This window comes from Gracilinanus agilis, chromosome 4, assembly GCF_016433145.1.
Source record: "Gracilinanus agilis isolate LMUSP501 chromosome 4, AgileGrace, whole genome shotgun sequence".
Classification (NCBI taxonomy): domain Eukaryota; kingdom Metazoa; phylum Chordata; class Mammalia; order Didelphimorphia; family Didelphidae; genus Gracilinanus; species Gracilinanus agilis.
In genome coordinates this window covers 209571162-209592050 of record NC_058133.1, presented here as the reverse complement: position 1 = coordinate 209592050, position 20889 = coordinate 209571162, and the positions used below count along the sequence as shown (strand labels likewise).

At 41.8% G+C, this 20889-nt stretch overlaps 1 protein-coding gene across 1 annotated transcript; it reads left to right on the top strand.

Annotated features, from left to right (window-relative positions):
- Positions 1-1174: 1174 nt before the first annotated feature.
- Positions 1175-16857, top strand: LOC123244298 (E3 ubiquitin/ISG15 ligase TRIM25-like). The gene is made up of 6 exons (XM_044672694.1): positions 1175-1765; positions 10466-10561; positions 11144-11377; positions 14213-14375; positions 14674-14736; positions 16304-16857. The coding sequence occupies exons 1-6, from the start codon at positions 1175-1177 to the stop codon at positions 16855-16857; spliced, it is 1701 nt and encodes a 566-aa protein (XP_044528629.1).
- The last annotated feature ends 4032 nt before the right edge of the window (positions 16858-20889 follow it).

Here is a 20889-nt window from a genome sequence, read left to right as displayed (position 1 = left end):
CCAATACACAGTATCAGTTCTCAGTCTGAAGGTAAGGATTTATATTTATAATAATAATTCAAACCTAGTCTTATGATCCCAAATTCCACACTATCATGTTTCAGCTTGAGTTTTGTCTTCTTACTGCCTTCTCCTTAGGTTAGCCCTCCCTTCTCTCTTGGTTTTGGGGAGACTCCATGCTTCCCAAGTGGCCTATTTGTCGGGAAAGCTAAAGAGATTAATCCATCCTGTAGGACAGGGGTTCCAGTTTGGGGTACACATAGTGCTAAGGAGTATGAAAAGCTCATTAAGGAGGTACATGGAATATTTGGTAAATTACAAGACCTCTTATTAGCCTTTAACTATTAAAATTAATTTCTTTATTTTGTTTCTATGAATACACATGGTTAACTCTATAATTTTTTTTCCTTTTCCTATTATGGGGTCCAGGAAGGTTTACTGAAAGCTTAAATGTAGGTCCTGGGACAGAAAAAGGTTAGAAACCCTTTCTTTTGAAGTTTCCCCCTAAGACAAGGGAGACAATGTCCCACCACTTTTTTCCTATAGACAGAGAAGCTACTCCCGCCTCCCATCCCTATTACCCCTACCCAGCCTCTGAGCAGGCTGCATTATTGATTTCAGTATTAGTCACATTTTTTCATCAATCATTAAAAAGATAAATCATGCCCTGATGGGTAACATTTGCCAATTTCTGAGCTATAAATGCTCACACTGAAAATATTTTACAATCAGCTCTCAAAAGCCTGTGCCAGCTGGCTCTAGCACACTCCAGACAGAAGTGATTTCTTTCCAGTTCAATTCAACAAATATTTTTTTTTTAAACCTTTATCTTCCTTCTTAGAATCAAGTCTGTGTCTTGGTCCCAAGGCAGAAGAGCAGTAAGGGCTAGGGAATGGGGTTAAGTGACTTGTCAAGGGTCATACAGCTAGGAAGTGTCTTGGGGTTTTTTTGTTTGTTTGTTTTTTAAGGCAAACAGGGTTAAGTGACTGGCCCAGGGTCACACAGCTAATAGTGTGTATGACATCTGCAGAATGTACAACATCTCCTTCTGTTTTTCCCTTCCCCAGGGCCCTCCCAGGACTGAATCAAGCATCACATCCCATCTGACCCACCGTGACTCAACCCTTCCCCTCATTCCCTGCCCCCTAAGATCATCCCACAAGCCCAAGTCAAGATGAGTAACAGCAACAGCCTCTGCATCTTCGAAGACCGGGTCCTCTGCCCCATCTGCCTGGAAGTGTTTCGCAACCCAGTCACCACAGCATGCGGGCATAACTTTTGCATGAACTGCCTTCAGGACTACTGGGACCACCAGGCAGCCATGGGAGAAACACCTTACTGCCCCCAGTGCAGGGAGGTCTTCACCTCCAGACCCCACCTTCGAAAGAACGTCATCTTGGGAGAGATCGTGGCCTGTTTCACCCAGAACCAGACTCCAGCGCCAAACAGAGCAGTGGCAGGGCCTGGAGATATCCCTTGTGACTTCTGCTCCCCCGAAAAACTCAAATCCGTCAAGTCGTGCCTGCAGTGTGCAGCCTCCCTCTGTGAGAACCACTTACGAACTCATTATGAGGACCAGGTCTTCCAGGGCCACCGGCTGCTGGAGCCCATCTGGGATCTCAAAGCCCAGTTATGCCGCAAACACCGTAAGCTTCAGCGGCTCTATTGCCGGACAGAGGGTTGTTGTGTGTGTGGGGCCTGCTTGCTGGAGGAGCACAAGAATCACGACACCATCCCGCTGGAGGAAGAGCGAGCCCGCAAGGAGGTGAGGGAGGGTAGCTGGGGAACAGGGAAGGGAGGAGGCTTTTATTGTCTGCCGTTCCACTTGGGAGCCTTTAGAAAACTCCAGAAGCAAGGATGCCCATTATCAGCACTATTATTGAATATTATTAATTATTGATTAGATTATGTTGTTATATTGTGTTATATTGTACCATGTTATATATTATGTTATATTATAGTATGTAATGTTGTTATATTATGCTATGTTGTGTTATATTGTTATGTTATTATATATTGTGTTATAGTATATTATATTATGTTGTATTATGCAATGTTATATTATATTATGTTATATCATGTTGTATTATGTTATGTTATAATGTTATATTCTGTTACATTATATTATATGTTATGTTATATTATGTTACATTATGCTATATTATATTGTTATGTTATGTTATATTATAATATGTAATGTTGTTATATTATATTATGCTATGCTGTGTTATGTTATATTATGTTGTTATATATTGTGTCATATTATAGTATATTATATTATGTTGTATTATATTATGTTACATTATGCTGTTATATTATGTTATGTCATGTTGTATTATGTTATGTTATATTCTGTTACATTATATTATATATGTTATGTTATATTATGTTACATTATGCTATATTATATTGTTATGTTATACTATATTGTTGTTATATTATGTTATGAATATTATATTATGTTGTTATGTGATTTTGTATTATATTATGTTATGCTATATTATAGTATATTGCATTATGTTATGTTATGTTGTGTTATGTTATGTTATATTATGCTATAATATGTTATGCTATTTATGTTATTTGTTTTTATGTTATATTATAGTATATTGTTATATGTTATAGTACATTATGTTTTGTTACAGTACATATTTAATATATTATAGTATATATTTAAATTTTATGTTTTACATGTAATATATCATATACAAATATAATATAAAATATTATATTAATAGCTTTAGCAATAAGAGAAAAAAAGAAGTTGAAGAAATTAGAATAGACAATGAGGAAATAAAGTTATCACTCATTGCATTTGATATGATGATATACTTAGGGAATATTAGAGAAACAACTAAAAAACTAGTTGAAATAATAGCTTCAGTGAAGTTGCAGGATATAAAATAAACCCACATAAATAATCAGCATTTCTATATATTTCCAACAAAGACCAGCAGCAAAAGATAGAAAGAGAAATTTCATTAAAAATAACTCTAGATGGGGGCAGCTGGGTGGATCAGTGGATTGAGAGCTGGGCCCAGAGATGAGAGGTCCTGGGTTCAAATCTGAGCTCAGATACTTCCTAGCTGTGTGACCCTGGGCAAGTCACTTGATCCCCATTGCCTAGCCCTTGCCACTCTTCTGCCTTAGAACCAATACACAGTACTGATTCTAAGACGGAAGGTAAGGGTTTAAAAAATAAAAAAAAAATAACTCTAGAAAGTATAAAATACCTGGGAGTCTACTTGCCAAGACAAAAATAGGTTTTATATGAACACAATTTCTTTTTCACACTAAGTCAGATCTAAATGATTGGGAAAATATTAATTGCTCATGGGTAGGCTGAGCCTAATACAATAAAAATGACAATTTGACCTAAATTAAATTACTCATTCAGTAATCTTTTATTTTATAGAACTATTTTATATTTCATTTTAATTATTTTCTAGAACTAGGAAAAGTAATAATAATAGCAAAACTCCATAGCTTTTAGGATTCATCCACTGTGGTGGAGGAAAGCTCAGAATGAGGGAACAGCTCAAGGGGAGACAGACATACTACAAACTTAGGGATACCTCATCACAGCCATGTTTGAGGGAGACCAGGGAACTGGGGTGGGTCTAACTATGGGAACCCAGGACCTCTTCAAGCATTCCTCACACTGGTTCTGACTGACTTCTCTTCCCACACTCCCTTCCCTTCCCAGTTGCTGTCCCATCAGCAAGATAGGATACGGATGTCCATTCTCAGCAATGTCCAGCCAATCACTCTGCTCTCCCCATCTCTTCAAATGAAACTCCCTATCTCTCCCACACCAGGGTTCACATTCCTTAGTGGAGACTCAGCAAAGACTAGATATCTTCTCAATCCATGCCAAGAATCAGTTTTAGCCTATGGTCATCAATCTTTTAACCCAGCTGGAATATAGTCATAGACTCTGTGGTTTAAGATGAAGCATGAGGAGGCAGCTGGGTAGTTCAGTAGATTGAGAGCCAGGCCTAGAGATGGGAGGTTCAAATCTGGCCTCAGACGCTTCCCAGCTGTGTGACCCTGGGCAAGTCACTTAACCCCCATTGCCTAGCTCTTATCACTCTTCTGCTTTGAAACCAATACACAGTATTGATTCTAATGGGGAAGGTAAGAGTTTTAAAATAAATACATAAAATAGAGCATGAGATTTTTGTTATTCATTGTTTCAGTTGTATCCAACTCATCATGGCTTCATTGGGGGTTTAGTTTTCTTGGCAAAGATCCTTAAGTGGTTTGCCATTTCCTCCTCCAGGTCACTTTACAGGCAAGGAAACAGTATTGATCCTAAGATAGATGGTAAAGGTTTAAAAAATAATAATAGTAATAATATCTGGCATTTATTCAGCATGCCCCAAAAGTCCCAGAACAGTTAAAAGCTTTAATAATTTCAGAGGCATAAATGTTATAGACACGCAAAATGCATCATTTGAGAGTGTAATTACTTAAATTTCTTATTCACTTATTTCGTTTTGTGACTTTCAAATAGCAAATTTTAAAATATAATTTAGTTTTCTGGAGAACATTTTCTTAGACCAATGATCAGTAGTCCTGTTGGGTTGCCCACTTTGGTCCCATGAGTTATTTTCTCACGGATCCACATCAAAACTCTCCTCTATGCACTGATACTTTATTCTTTAGATAACATTAAGGTAGGATTACAAATGCAATACTTTTTGTCATTTAGCAGCAAATGTAAAAGTCTTTATGAATTTTGAAAATTGACTTAGAGATAGAGCACAAAATAGAGGTTATGTTGATTTTTAAGAAACATATCAGCATCTTAAAATTTTAGATAATTAACCTTTTAGATGTTGCTTTCTGTAAGTTTGTAGCAATTATATTTCTGAAGTTATTAAAGCTTTAAACTCCACAGACTTTTTTGTTTGTTTTCATTACTATTTTATTTTTTCCCAATTACACATAAAAACAATTTTTAATATTCAATTTCTAAAATTTTGAGTTACAAATTCTCTCCCTCCCTTGTCCCTTCTCTGAGACAAATAAGCAATTTGCTGTAGATTATACTTGCACAGTCATGTAGAAAACATTTTCATATCAGTCATGATGTAAAAGACATCTCTAAAAATTGGAAATTTCTTGGCAAAGATACTAAAGTAGTTTGCCATTTCCTTCTCCGGTTCATTTTTACAGATGAGGAAACTGAGGCAACCAGTGTGAAGTGACTTGTCCAGGGTCACATATATTTTTAGCACTTCAATATTTGCAAAGGGCTTTATACTTATTAGGGTGGCACAATATAAGATAGAGTACCAGATCCAGAGTCAGGAAGATTCATCAAATCCAGCCTCAAACACTTCCTAGCTGGGTGACCCTGAAAACACAGCTACTTCCTCACCATCCTATTTGTAGCAAGAGACTCAGTCATTTCTTTTAACCTGGTGCTAATCCTCAAATAAATAGCTCAGTATGTTATTCCTTGGGCAGTTAGGTGGGACAGTGCAGAGAAAGCAAGGCTTGGAATCAGGAAGACTCTTCTTGAATTCAAATCTGGCCTCAGACACTTGCTAACTGACCCTGGACATGCCACTTCACCCTGATTGCCTCAGTTTCCTCATCTGTAAAAACGAGCTAGAGAAGGGAATGGCAAGCCACTTTAGTAACTTTACCAAGAAAACTCCAATTGTTAAAGCTGTCTTTTTCTACAACATGACTAATATGGAAATAAGTTTTTAATATTGACCACACATCATATAAAATATATATTTCCATATTAGTCATGTTTTGGAAGAAGACATTTAAAAATTAGAATTTTCTTGACAAAGATACTTAACCTGTAGCAAATTGCTTTTCTATCTCAGGAAGGAGAGAGGGAGAGATTTTGTAATTCAGAATTTTAGAAAATGAAATGTTAAAAATCGTTTTTACTTGTAATTGGGGAAAAAATAAAATAGCATTGAAAACAAACAAACAAAAAGAAAAACCCAGAAACGGGGTCAGGAAAAGTTGGATACAACTGAAACGACTGAACAATAACAGTCTTATTCCTTGTTGGGCAGTCACGTTGGACTGTTTTCTCATCTTTAGTTTGAAGCCAACTAAAATCTTTTAGTCTTTTTCAAAGAAACTATTCTCTCCCACCCTGTTACTTGAGAGTTGCTTTTTTAAACCTTGGTGGTGGAGCTCTTTATGTTTATCCTATTCGATACTGTATTATCTTGTTAGTTGAAGTCCATAGTTCCAACCTCTTGAGATTTGTGGGGGAGGAGGTGAGAGGGGAAAGACTCAACTGGGGTGCAGTAGATAGGAAGCAAGTCTTGAAGTCAGGAAGACCTGGGTGTGTAAAGGCTGTTTCTGCCAAATACAGGCTAAGTGACCCTAGACCTGTCACTCATTTCTCAGTAGGAGCAGCCAGGCAATGTAGTGGATGGAGTGCTAGGCTGGAAACAAAAAGACTTTAAATTCATATCCTGTTTCACTCACTAACTAGGAGATCCTGGGTAAGTCACTTAACTGCCATCTACCTCAGTTTCCTGAATTGTAAAATGAAGATAATAATAGCAACTACCACCCAGGGTGGTTGTGAAAATCAAGTGAGTTGACATGTAAAATGCTTTGCCTAGCCTTAAAGTACTACATAGATACCAGTTGTTTTCATTTTTTGTTAAGTTGTTTCTTTTTTTAGTCTTGTCTGACTCATCATCAACCCCACTGGGGATTTTCTGGGCAAAGATGCTGGAGGGATTTGCCATTTCCTGCTCTAGCACATTTTACAGATGAGGAAACTGAGGCAACCAGGGTTAAGTGACTTTGCTCAGGGTCACATAGCTAGTTAGTGTCTGAGACTAGATTTGGACTGCTTCAAAGTCTGTCCCCAGCTACCAATCCTAACCAAAAGGAAATAAGGTTGGTTTATTTAACAGAAGCCTTTAATGCTTCCTGTTAATGGTGTTTTATTTCTTTCTCAGTGTTCATGAACTACCCATCTAATAATCCACTCTAAAATTTTTTACCAATGAATTGACAGCAAACAGTTTCCAGGATCTACTTTTTTCCTCTTTGAAAAATTAGAACATTCAATATCTCCTGTGCTTCATTACTCCTCAGAGATCACTAGCATTTAATTCAAAAGTGACATGTCCAAATTCTTTCAATTTTCTAGAATATAATTCTTTGGGACCTGAATGTATATGCTCAGTTTTAGAAATACTTATTTTTATTATTAGTTAAATATTCTCTCCTTCCACCCCTTCCCCACTAGTCAAGATGGTAAAAAATGACACCCATTATACACACGAAGCCATGCAAAACGTGTTTCCACAATAATCATGTTTGAAATAAAAACAAAAAAAGCAAGAAAAATAAAGGTAAAAATATGGTTCAGTCTGCATTCTGAGTTCATTAGTTCTCTATCTGAAGGTAGATAGACTTTTTTATGAGTTCTTTGGACTTCTGGCCAATCATTGTATTGAACAGTTAAGTTATTCAGGGTTGAATATCATTAATTACCGTGTACATTATTCTCCTGGTTCTATTCACTTTGTAGCAGTTTGTATAAGTCTTCCTAGGTTTTTCTGAAACGATCCCCTTCTTTGTTTCTTACAGCACAAAACCACAACCTCTTCAATCATTCTCAAATTGAGAAGATCTAATTGAGAAATTGCCTCAGTTTCCATTTCTTTGCCACCACAAAAAGAGCTGCTATACATATTTTTGCACATGTGCATATGATCATTTTAAGGCATAATTACTCTTTTAAAATCTCATCTCTCTTTGGCTTCAGTTCCATCCTATGTGTAATCTTACTTTTTTTACATATTCTATGTATTCCAACAGTTATTCTAGCTAGAAAAGGCAGAAGTAAGCTAGGATTGAGTAGTTTTGCTTTCCCTCTGTCCTCTGTTAACCAAGAATCACCAGGCAATGGACTAATCCATGTCTTATGATTCTTAATCCAAACATAATTAAATGTATCTATATAGCAAGACCTAGAGTTCATGGATGGATCCCAAATGGACCATAAACTCAGATGGGGAAAATAATTACATTTTTATTTGTACTAACATCTGACTAAAATTTAGCATTTCCTTCAATCACAAATTTTTAAAAATATCTTGAGAAGGGGCCCATAGACTGCCAAAAACATGACACAAAAAAAGGTTAAGAATCCCTGGTCTAACTAATACACTGCTGATGGAACTGTGAACTGATTCTGGAGAGCCAAATGGAACCCACTCCAAAGGACCATAAAACTATGTATATCCTTTAAAATTTTTTTCTTTAAATCCTTACCTTCTGCCTTAGACTCATTACTGTGTATTGGTTCCAAAGCAAAAGAGGGGTAAGGACTAGGCAATGGGGATTAAGTGGCTTGCCCAGGGTCACACAGCTAGGGAGTATCTAAGGTCATATTTGAACCCAGAATTTCCCATCTCTAGGCCTGGCTCTCAATCCACTGAGCCATCTAGCACCCCCCACCCCCACCATGCATACTCTTTGACCTAGCAATACCATTACTGGGTCTTTATCTCAAAGAGATCAGATATAAGGGAAAAGGATCTACTTGTATAAAAATATTTTTAGCAGCTCTCTTTATAGTGGCAAAAGATTGGAAACTGAAAGACTGTCCATCAATTAGGGAATACATAAACAAGTTATGGCATATGGTGATAATGGAATATTATTCCACTCTAAGAAATGATAAGCAGGATGAGTTCAGAAAAACTTGGAAAGCCTTATATGAACTGATGTAAAGTGAAGTAAGCAGAACCAGGAGAACAATGTATACAGTATCAGAAATAATGCATGATGATCAGCTGGGAAGGAATACACTATTCTCAGTGATTCACGGATCTGAGATAAACACAAGGGATTCATGATGAAAAATGCTATCCATAGCCAAAGAAAGAATTAATAGCATCTGAGTGCATATCAAAGCTCACCATTTTCCACTTTATTTCCTTTATGAGCATTTGATATATGTGATATGTATCTTCTGTCATGACAAGGGGAATAGGAAAATATGTATTCCTTGAAAGCACTAGTATAACCTATAGCAGACCACTTACCACCTTGGGGGGAGGGAGGGAAGGAGGGAGAGAATCTGAATCATAAGATGTCAGAAAACAATTGTCAAAAATTATTTCTACATGAAACTGAAAAATAAGTAAAAATTTGAAAAATAAAATAAAATATTAAAAAAAAGAGCCCCTGGGGGGCAGCTGGGTAGCTCAGTGGATTGAGAGCCATGCCTAGAGACGGGAGGTCCTAGGTTCAAATCCGGCCTCAGACACTTCCCAGCTGTGTGACCCTGGGCAAGTCACTTGGCCCCCATTGCCTACCCTTACCACTCTTCCACCTATAAGTCAATACACAGAAGTTAAGGGTTTAAAATTTAAAAAAAAAAATCTTAAAAAAAAAAAAAAAGAGCCCCTGGTCTGTAGGGAACTGAACCTGTGATTTCTTTTGGAATAGGGAGCTCTTTACCAATGTAGATTCCTTCTATGCAACTTAGAATCTTAGAGTGTTGTCATGGTACAGAGAGAAGGTAAGTCACTTGCCCAATCAGGTCCAGACCTTAAACCCAGACTGTCCTGGTTTTGAAGGCTGACTATCTACTAGGGCATGCTGCCTCTGTCCTCATTTTAAGGGTGAGAAAATTCCTTTCACAAGGCAGCTAAGTATAGCACAGTGGACAGAGCACCAGGCCCGAAGTTGGGAGGACCTGGGTCAAATGTGACCTTAGATATTTCTTAGCTGAGTGACCTTGGGAAAGTCACTTAACCACCATGGCCTAGTCCTTGCCATTCTTCTGTCTTAGAATTCTCACTAAGACAGAAGGTAAGGCTTTAAAAAAGAGAGAGAAAAAAAAAAACAAAACAACAACTCCTTTCTGGACCAGGCCTAGAAGTGACTTCTGTAAGAATAAAATGAAAATTGCTACATCATTATGTCACGCAAGACAGGAAGCCAGTGGGCTCATGGGAAATGTAGTTCAAGGACCCCCAAACTTCCAATAACACACTTCTTGCTTTCAGGTCTGGAAATAGGAAGAGAGCCTAGTACTTTGCAGAGCAACATGTGGGCCCTGGATGTGCTAGAAAGAAGTTAAGGGAGAAGGAAAAGAGCAGACTATTATCACTTCCATGAAAATAATCTGGTGCTACATGTTGCAATATGGCACTGATGCCTCTTTTTGGAAGGGGGTTCCAATGGGGTCTCTGATGGACTTGTCATCCTTGTAAGGCTGTTCTTTCCAATGTTCCATTCCATAATTCTTCTATGTCTGTCCGTCTCTGCACCTGTCTATTGCTTCTGGACAAGGGGTTCAACTGGATGAAAGGACTTCAATAGCTCCGAAATGCAGCAGTTGTGAGGGGAAAAGAGAAATCTGGGCAGGGGTGGGGGGAGGGAAGACTTTGAAGTCTGTCCTTCTGAAGGGAGTGACTTCCTCTGCATCTCCTCCCCTCTGCCCCAGGTAGAAGTTCGGAAAGTCCAAGCCAATGTAGAAAACCAGATGTTGATCATTGCATCTGATAGCCAGAAGCATCGTGGTCGGGTAGCCTTCCTCACGGTAAGATTGGCATAAATCCTTTAACCCGGGCTTCCAGGGTATCAAGTCAGGCTGCAGTAGGATGTTACAGGGCTTAGAAAGGCATCCAGGGAGCCAGCATCCATCCAACACCTCCATCTTTGGCTTCTCTGGCTAAATGAAATGGTTTGAGGGAGGCTGGAATGGGGTGAGCTCAAATGAGATAGGTAGGATCAATTGGGATGGGATGGGATAAGATGAGATAGGATCAGTTGAGATGGGATGAGCTAAACTGAGATGGGAACAGTTAGAGTCTCTCCCCAGAGCCTAACTGAAAGGAGTTAGAATGCCTTGTTTGGATTTCCAACTCCATTGCTTGCTAGCTTCTGGCCTTGGGGACAATTTAGGGCAAAGCCCATGGGTTAGCTCTAGATTTAAGCTACTGTCCAAACCACTGGGCATTTGCTTTTCTTTCCCTCACCAAAGGGGCTCAACTGGGGATTAAGGGCAGGGTCTTGGCTCAGACACTAGAAAGTACCTTGTGCCATATGGGCCCTCCCAGTCTTGGGCTCAAGATCCCCAAGGTGGGGGTAGGTCAGGGACTCCTCTCTCCTCCCCTTCCAGAAATTGATCCAGACAGTAAGAGAGGATGTTAATCGTTGTTTCGCGGACATCGGGAGGGAGGTAAAGCGCCTGCAGGTGAAGGTCTTGGAGTTTGTGGAAAAGGAGGAGGCAGCTGCCCTGGGTCAGCTGGGAAGCTCTATCCAACAAAGCCACAGTCGCCTCTTAGAACTAGAGGGTGATAGTGTCTGGCTCCGAAGTCTGCTTACCAACCAGAGTGACCAACAGTTTTTAGAGGTAGGAGTACCTCGCATAATGCTGCCCCTTATCCCATAAGTGGCCCCTTCCCTAGGTCTCATTGCAGAAGAATAACCATTGGAACTAGGCATCAGAAGCCCTGGGTCCTACTCTTGGCTCTGCCACTGACTTGCTCTGCAACCAAGGGCAAGGCACTTCACTGTTACATGTGGAATCAGGGCTAGATGGCTTGGTGGATTAAGAGCCAGGCCTGGAGATAAGAGGTCCTGGATTCAAATCTTGCCTCAGACACTCCCTAACTGTCTGAACTCTAGGCAAGTAACTTAAACCCCAATTGTAGCCTTTACTACTCTCCTGCCTTGGAACCAATATTTAGTATTGATTCTAAGACAGAAGCTAAGAGTTTAAAAAATAATAGAGATGTAGAATCAGAGGACCAAATCCTAACCCTTTACTTAACAATACTACTTACAGGTAGTAAGACAAGTCTTTCAACCTCCTTGGGCCTCAGTTTCCTCATCTGTAAAATGAGTTTTAGTTTGGACTAGATGAACTATAAAATCCCTCCTTATTCCTAAATCCTATGATCCTATCATATCTCTGGGCTTCAGTTTCTTCTTTATAAAATTTAATTCATGGGGCAGCTGGGTGGCTCAGTGGATTAAGAGCCAGACCTAGAGACAGGAGGTCCTAGGTTCATATCTGGCCTCGGACACTTCCTAGCTGTGTGACCCTGGGCAAGTCACTTGACCCCCAATGCCTACCCTTACCACTCTTCTGCCTTGGAGCCAATACACAGTATTGACTCCAAGATGGAAGATAAGGGTGTAAAAATTTTTTTTTTAATTCAATTCAACAGGTATGTGACTTTGTATTTCCCTGCTGCCCTTAGTAACATTCTGTATGCACAGAATGTTACTAAGGGCAGCAGGGAAATACAAAGTCAAGATAAATGGTCCCTGCCTTCATGGAGTTCACAGTCTACTTGGATGATAGGATTTACACAAACACTTATAATACAAAAGCAAGGTATTTGGGGCACCTAGGTGGCTTCTTGGATTGAGAGTCAGGTCTGGAGTTGGAAGGTTCTGAGTTCAAATCTTGACCTCAGATAGTTCCTTGCTATGTGACCCTGGGCAAGTCACTTAACCTCCATTGCCTAGTCCTTACTGTTTGATATTTTGAATTGATTCTAAGACAGAGATGGTGAGGTTGTTTTGTTTGTTTGTTTAAAGTAAAACATTTGTGCTTAGGAAAGGTACAAGCAAAGTCCTATGAAGGGGGGGGGGGGCGGAAAGTCATTACCAGCTAGGTAGTAGGAGATACAATAGTTAAGGAAGCTTCTTGGAGGTTATCTTACCTTTGAATTATGTTTTCAAATAAGTGAGAATTCAGCTGGCATAGGAAAGATTAGGAGCAAAGATTTAAAGGGTTATATTGGAATGAGCTCTGTCCACATAATCACCGTAGAGGGAGCTATGCTGCCCTCCTTGTTAGTTCAGTGAGTCCATTCCCTTGATCACCTTTTGGGTAAAGCAATCAGTACTGCCGAATGAGCCCTGAAGCTTCAAAAGGCTATAAACTGAGGACAGAGCCTTACTCCAACTTCCCCCATCAAGATGGAATAGAAAAGAATGCCACACTCAGTGCCCTTCTACAACTCTCAACCCTCCCTTTTTGTAGGAAAGTTCTTCCCTAATCCTTCTATTATATCAGGGCAATAGTTCAATTTCCCACGAGAGGCAGTTAAGAGATGTTGTTCAGTCATGCCTGCCACTTTACAATCCCATCTGGAATTTTCCTGGCAAAGAGACTGGACTGGTTTGCCATTTCCTTCTTCAGGTCATTTTATAGATGAGGAACTGAAGTAAACAAGGTTAAATGACTTGCCCAGGGTCGTGGCTAGTAAATGTCTGATTTGAATTCATGATGATGTGTCTTCCTGATTCAAAGTTCAGTGCTCTATCCACTGCATTACCTAGCTGTCTAGCTACTGGAAAGTTCTTCCTTAATCTTTCTACTATTATATCAGGATAACAAGGCATTATTGATATGATCAATTCTATCAGAGGCAACTAGGAGATAGTGTTGTATTTGGAGTCAGGAAGACCCGAGTTCAAATTCTGCTTTGGATACTTTCTAGTTCTGGCAATCCTTGACAAGTCTCTTAATTCCTTAAGGTCTCAATTTCCTCATATGCACCATGGAAGTCAGATTATTGACCCCCCCCCCCAAGATACCCTCCATCTTTAAAGAAGGAATGCAACACATTAATCATTGAAGGTCCCTTCCATCTTTAAACTTATAATCATTGTGTCATGCTCTTTCTGAATGACTACCTTGGTCATGCTAAGCCAGGTCTAGAGGTGCAAACTCCCCCTACAGTCCCCTTTCCCCTCTAGTCTAGACCAGAGGGGAAATGGAATGGACTAAGGATGGATTTGCAAGCAGGAGCATTCCTGTCCTCTTATCCTATACAGAACTCTATTTTTAGAGCCTGAGGTTAAAAATAAATAATAAATAAATGGAAACAAGAAAAGCTCAGCAGAAACCCTCATCCAAAAAAAAAGTGAACTCCTCAATTACCCATGTAACTGATCCATACTTTAAGCCATGTCTTGCCATAAATATGTCAGCACCCCGAGTTAGGAGCACTTGCCAGGATCAAAAAAAGAAAAAGAGGGAGATGGGGAGGGAAAAGAGGGGACAAGAAGGCACAGGATTTGAAAGACAGGCAACTTGCGCGCCGCCTCCCTCACTGCCATAGCTGCCACCCCTGGGGCAGCAAGAAGCTCCCAGTCAGTGCCTGGCACACAGCTGACAGAGAAGGCTCCTCTCCCTGGGTCCCTGGCCCCAGCTCATCCCACCTCCTAGGAGTTCCCGAGGTTGAAGCGGTTTCCAGCCTGCACAGAGTCACTACTGGGCACCACCTGTGAAGAAACAAACAGCTTTCCTCGGCTCTCAGAGATCCTGGCAGAGCTGCGGGCCCAGCTAGCTGTAGTGGGCCTCCGTTTTGTCAACCAGCTTCTTTTAAAGGGTGAGTGTCTATCAGCTAAGAGGGCTTAATGAGGGCTGAGGAAAGGAACAAAGAGGAGTTTAGGGATTGTTTGTCCCTCTATCCTTCCATACATCTCTACCTAGTTGGAAAGGAACTTGGGGAGAGGGTAAAGAGACTACATTGCTGATACTTTTTTTGGTGGGGGTTGGCCTGTGCCCTGGTCCACTCTGTCCAGTAACCTGACCCCCTGTGACTGGGAGAAAACAGCTGTTAGGAAGTCTGGAGCTTTTCTCAACTGAAGTCACTGCACCTACCAAAGGGTCTTTGTCTCCCCTAGGCATTAAGATGCGTTCCTATGAGGTCCTGCCCTCAGCTGTGGACAGGAAGAATCTACTGAAATGTGAGTCCAGGGTCCTGGAGTGCTTTGCCCTTTGAGGAGGATGAAAACAATAAGGTGAAGTAGGGAAAGGGGTGTCAGAAGACGTGGATTCAAATCTCAATTCTGCTACCTGTGACCCTGGGCAAATCATTTAACTTTCTAAACTTCTACTTATCTGTAAAATCAGGGGATTGGACTAGATGATCTCTAAGGTCTGTTCTAACTTGATGATGTAGAATTGGAGGAACTTCACTCATAAGTCATTTCTGGGGGCAACTAGGTGGCAGAGTTGATAGAGCACCAGTCCTGGACTCTGGAAGACCTAGGTTCAAATTTGACCTCAGAACTTCCTAGCTGTGTGACTCAGGGCAAAACACAACTCTGTTTGCCTAGGCCTTGCCCTTCTGTCTTAGAATTGTTACTAGGACAGAAGGTAAAGGTTTAAAAAAAAAAAGTAATTTCTGCTACTTATGCTCCTTCCATTCTGTTCTGTTGGGAGAGATACCAGCCCTCTCTAGCTCTCCCCACCCAATCACTAAACAAATAACCTGGAAACTTCAGGGATGACTTTAGGCAGTCCTGTAGGAGGTATGTGGAAGTTCTATAGGTCTACTGGGAGAAGAATTCATACTGGAAAGCACAAATTGGAGATCCAGGCTTCTCCTGACCCCGACATTAGCTCTGCCATACATAGATAGCCAAGGTCTTGGATATGGCACAACCTCTGGCCACAGTTGGTTGATTGCTAGCATCCAATGGGACTAGGGCAAAGCTGGGAGATAGTACCATATTACTTTGGCCTTAACGGGGCCAGGTCCCCCCTCTGTCCCCTGCCTCCTTCCACAAGCTAAGTCCCCATGCACTTCACTTGCCATCTGTTTCATACCCAAATTCATAACCAAGACCCAACTTTCAACACTCACCGCAAAGTGCCACCCTCTACCGAGAGCTTTTCCTGATTGGACAGGTAGGGAATGTTCTCCACCCCATAGAGACATACTAACAGAGTTTTGCATTCCAGTTATTGTTCATGAAAAGTTTCTGTAGGAAGACCATATCTGTATCCTCTCCTTAGCAGGACAGAGTTTTGACAGGGCTTAGCAAGGATCCTGTGATAGTAGCCCCTCGATTCATTTCCTACTCCCATGTGCCTTCTCTCCAGCTAGATATACAATAGGTGCTCAACCGACAGTCCCTCAGCAGTAACAAGTACTTACTAGCTACTTGCTGTACACCAAGCACTGTGCTAAGTGTGGGGTCCCTCCCTGTAAGAGCTGGTCTCTGACTAGGTAAGTGTCATCCCCAGCCTCCCTCTGAACCCCTGCTAAAGGAACCTGGAGAAGACCCAACCGGTTATCATTCTAGGCTGAGGCAGCTCAGTTTGTGTGAAGAGGAGACTAGAGGGAAAGAGGCCGAAGAGTCCCCAGAGATCAGGGGTCCCCAGAATGCTGAATGGAATAACTAACACATATGATAGGCAAATCAGCACTTCTTTTTTTCTCTCGGGAGTCCCGAGCTCCGGCCTCTCTTGGTCCCGGGTCTGCAACGCTGTCCTCTCCTCCTTCCCCTTCTTTATCCCCCTCATCAGGCTACTGCAATTTGAACTTTGACTCCGCCACCGCCAGCGAGGAGCTGTTCCTTTTCAAGGAGACCCATTCGGTGCTGAACCTGGGCATCCTTCTCGAGCCCTACGCCTCGGGCCCCTTCCCGGGCTTCAACCAGTGGCCCCAGGTGCTGTGCACACGCAGCATGGCCGAGGGCCAGCACTACTGGGAGGCGGAGGTGTCCAACTCGTGGGTCTGCGTAGGCGTCACGTACAGCTGCAGCCCCCCGCCCAGCGGGCGCCCCCGGCGCAACATCGTCTACCTGATCGGCCGCAACAGCGCCTCGTGGTGCCTCGAGTGGGACTCGCTCAAGTTCTCCGTGTGGCACAATAACACGCAGACTGTGCTGCAAGGGGGCTACTACCGCACCATCGGCGTGGCCCTAGACTACCCCGCCGGCTGCCTCTCCTTCTACGGCGTGGCGGGGGGCATGAGCCTCATCTACCGCTTTCTCACCAATTTCCTGGAGCCACTCTACCCGGCCGTTATGGTCAGCAGCGGGGCCTCCATCACCCTCAAGCAGTACCCCGAGTCTTAACGGGATAGGGGACAGTCGGTCGGAGGGAGGGCCGTCCCCTCCCCAAGCCGCCTCCCGTCGTCGTGGTCGTCGCCGCCGCCGCCGCCGCCGCCCTCCCTCTTGGCCAAGGTCTCAACTACAAATAAAATTGGATTCTATCTCACTCCAAAGACGGCAGTGGTGGAGTGAGATTTGGGGGGAGTCAGGAGGTTTGGAGGGCCAGAAGGAACGGATGGGTAAGGCTAAAGGGGTCTCCTGAAGCCCAGGAAGTGTCCAGGGGTTGTAATCCACTACCCTGTAATCCACCCAACCCTCGACTTGAAGGGAGGGGAGGGGGGAGAATATAAATTGGTTAGGCCAGCATCATAATTTATGAAGTGATACAGGCCTCCATGGCTCCCTTGTGACCAGGAATGACCTGAGCTGGATCAAAAAATAGATTTTAAGGAACTTGTTATAAAGCCCCTCCCTTGAATATCCCAAGATAGATTTAATTGGTGATGACTAATTTAAAGGTGATCTCTCAAACTATCCATCCCCACAGGTAAACAGGTCACAGGAAGCAGGAAAAGAACCCTTCTGCCCTTCATTTATTGGCCAAAATCTGTTCAAAAGGAAGACATTCCTTGGGATTCCCAAGGACAAAGAAAATGCAAAAAGCATCAGACTAGATGGTATCTCTGACCCAGATCCCAAACACAAACATACATAGTACATAGTAATTCTCCCTAATATATAGGAATTAATGCAATATGTGAAAAATAAATTCTCACAATCCCCATTTTTGGGGGGAAACAGTCTGTCTCCCCAGAGAAGCACTCCAAATAAGGGGGAGTGAGCACAATACAGCTCTTACCACCACCATCATCCCTTCTTATAGGTTTCCAGGATTAATGAATGGTCTCTAGGAAAACCTCTGCCAGGGATGACCTGGAGAGCCTTAGGGCTCCTCTCCACGAAGAAAGGGAGTTCAGCCCCCGAGACTATGAATAAGAAGCTCCTAGGGCCTAACTCAGCAGGCATTGAAAGCTAACCCTGTGCCACTGGGCATCAGGTTCTGGGAGAGATTCAATTCTGAGTTATTCCACTATGGAAAACACAGGCTAGCCTATAAGAGTGAATACAACTATGGCCCAGATGACAATTCTCAGCTATTCCCTAGAATATTCCCTATCACCTAGATTCAAGAAGGGACAGTTAATAACACTGGCTATTAGGTTCCTGGAACCCAGCTGGAGATTTCTGAACATAGGATTACTTCAAAATGGTTCTAGGATCCACTGCAAAGGATGAGATTGGGACATATTGAAGTGCCTTCCCTGCCCTGAAAATCTATCTTGGTTCTATCCCCAGCTGAGAGTATGACTATTATAATTTTTAGGGAAAACTTGAATCCCTGGGGGGGGCTGAGGCATGCTGTATTTTAGATTATCAGCTTCAAACTAAGGCTGAAGTGGTCTGGAGAGAGTGCCATGGGGACAAAGGAAGCTTCACAACATCTTTTGCTAATAGGATCTTGGAAAACCCTGACATACTTAGAAATGTCTACCTGGATTTGTTCCTCAGACACTAGGTATGTGACTTCATGGCAAGTCACTTAACCTCTCACTCTCTGTCGATTCATTCTGGAATTAATTATACTTTTCCTTTTAAACTGGATGAATCTCCTTTGGGAGATTTATCCCACAAGTACAAAATATCACGTGAAAACCAAAGCAGAACCAGGAGAACATTGTACACAATAATAGAATATTGTGGAATGTTCAAATGTGATAGACTTTGCTACTACCAGCAATACAATGAACTAGAACAATTCTGAGGGACTTGGAAGAAAGAATGCTATTCTCCAGAGAGAGAACTGTTGGAGTAGGAACGCAGATGAAAGCATATGATTTTTCATTTGTTTATTTGGATGTGTGTTTTGGGGTATGGGTTTTATAAGATTATTCACTTTAAAAAATGAACAATATGTGTAAGGGGGAAAATTACGAAACTGGCCATAAATTTAATGATTTTATTTAATCAGAAAGGAACAGGGGGAAAGGATGAGAGAGAGAAGGTAGATAACTTTTATAGAAGATTTACCCTAATCTAGCTTGATACATTTAGCTTGCTGTTCCTCAGCAGCCATGTGGTCTTCCCAGTCCCCCCAACATGGAAGTCCAGAGCCAAAATTATGTCTTGCCTCAGTTTATCAAACTTTCTCTCTGCCCACTCACTCTCAAATGTCAGCCTAGTGAGCTGTCTCCTTTCTCCTTTGCCTGGGCTGCCCAGGGGACTGCCTTCTGCCTCATGATCTCTTATCTCAATTGCTGTCTTTTCCCAGCTACAGGGGACACCAGAGCTTCCGTTCTATCCTCGTGATCAGAGTCCTATACAATAATTTCCTTCACACAATCCCCCCTACTCTGATTCTTTGGGAGACCAGTATGTTAAATCTCCTCACTTGGATTTTTCAGGAGATTAACATATCAGGTCTCCCCAATGAATCATTCCACATATGAAGTTTATATACTTAAGATTCTCCCACTATAGAGTATAAAACATTGCACCTTACATCGAGGGAGTTACAACAATCTTGGGAATAAAAGGGAAAAAGAGAAAGAAAAAATGATTGATAGACATGTTGACAAAAAGCCAATTGGGGGCCCTCCCCTTTGGTATAAGAGTTTACAATCAGAATAAATGGTAGGTTCAACCTGCTTTGGTTCAGTTCATTATATCTAAAAGTCCCCTCTGGATCTCTTGATGTAGTATGTGATTTCTGCAAGCATCCTTATAGCTTCTTCTCCAGAAGATCACTTTCTTGGTTCAGGGTGTTGGTGATTTTCTTTTCCTAAAATTACAAACTCTTAAATTTGGATTTTAGGATAACAATCAGAAATATGTTTTACATGATAATACATATATAATCCAGACTGAATTGCTTGCCTGTTCATGGAGGGGGAATGGAAAAAGGGAGGGAAACAACTTGGATCACATAACTTCAAAAAACTGATGTGGAAATTTATTATATATAATTGGTAATAAATGAATGAATGAATGAATCTAAAAAATAATAATAAATAAATGCTTTTTTAAAAAACCCTTACCCTCTGTCTGGCAGAAGAGTGGTAAGGGCTAGGCAATGGGGGTTAAGTGACTTGCCCAGGGTCACACAGCTAGGAAGTGTCTGGGGTCAGATTTCAACCTAGGGCCTCCCGTCTCTAGGCCTGGCTCTCAATCCACTGAGCCACCCAGCTGCCCCCTAAATAAATGCTTTAGAAATATTATCCTATTTGATACAGTATTTAGTGGTAGGTGCTATTATTATCACCATTTTGCAGTGAAGGAAACTTAGGCAGACAGGTTAAATGACTTGCCCAGAGTCACACAGCCTGTAAATCTGAGGCTGGATTTAAACTCCAAATGTATATATAACAATCAAAATATCTGGAAATTACTAACCTTCTCCTTCACTCCACCCTCCCAAAATTAAAATGCAACTTTCCTGTAAACACTGCTCTGACTTTTCCTTATTAATCTCCTACTGTACACCAGGCACTGTGCTAAGTGCCCCTGAAAGGATCTAAGGCTTAGGAGTCCCAGAGGATGCCCAGGTTCAGCACCCAATGGATATCCCTGAATAGGAACAGCTCCTTGCTTGAAGTGGCTGAATCAAAGTTCAAGTCTCAGTAGCCTGGGATGGGGAAAGAACCAGAGGGACAGCCTGCAGACTGGAGACCCAGAGAGGACTGAGCTCTGGACTCTGCGGAGAAAAGAAGAGGTGCTGATTTGCACGGAGCCCCTGCATCCTAGCCACCCTTTGTCTGGAGCCTCCTCAACTCTGGCCTCTTTCCCTTCAGCCTCCTCTTCTTTGGACCAAACTGGCTCAGCCAAGATGGGTGCCCAGATGGGCCTCTTCCAGGTTAACTTTGCAGGTCAAAGGGAGTCTGATGCTTTTACCAGGCCAGTGACCAGATCTTACCTGGAGGAACAGCTCCTTGCTTGCCCTTAGCTCACTTAGCAGAGAGCCTGGTATGCAGTAAATAAGAAGCAAATACTTCGTGACTG

Bases quoted from the DNA above. Each gene is read 5' to 3' on its own strand.
- LOC123244298 (XM_044672694.1), top strand. From the start codon at position 1,175: ATGAGTAACAGCAACAGCCTCTGCATCTTCGAAGACCGGGTCCTCTGC. The intron at 1,766-10,465 runs GTGAGGGAGGGT...CCTCTGCCCCAG, and splicing joins AAGAGCGAGCCCGCAAGGAG to GTAGAAGTTCGGAAAGTCCA. The intron at 14,737-16,303 runs GTGAGTCCAGGG...CCCCCTCATCAG, and splicing joins CAGGAAGAATCTACTGAAAT to GCTACTGCAATTTGAACTTT.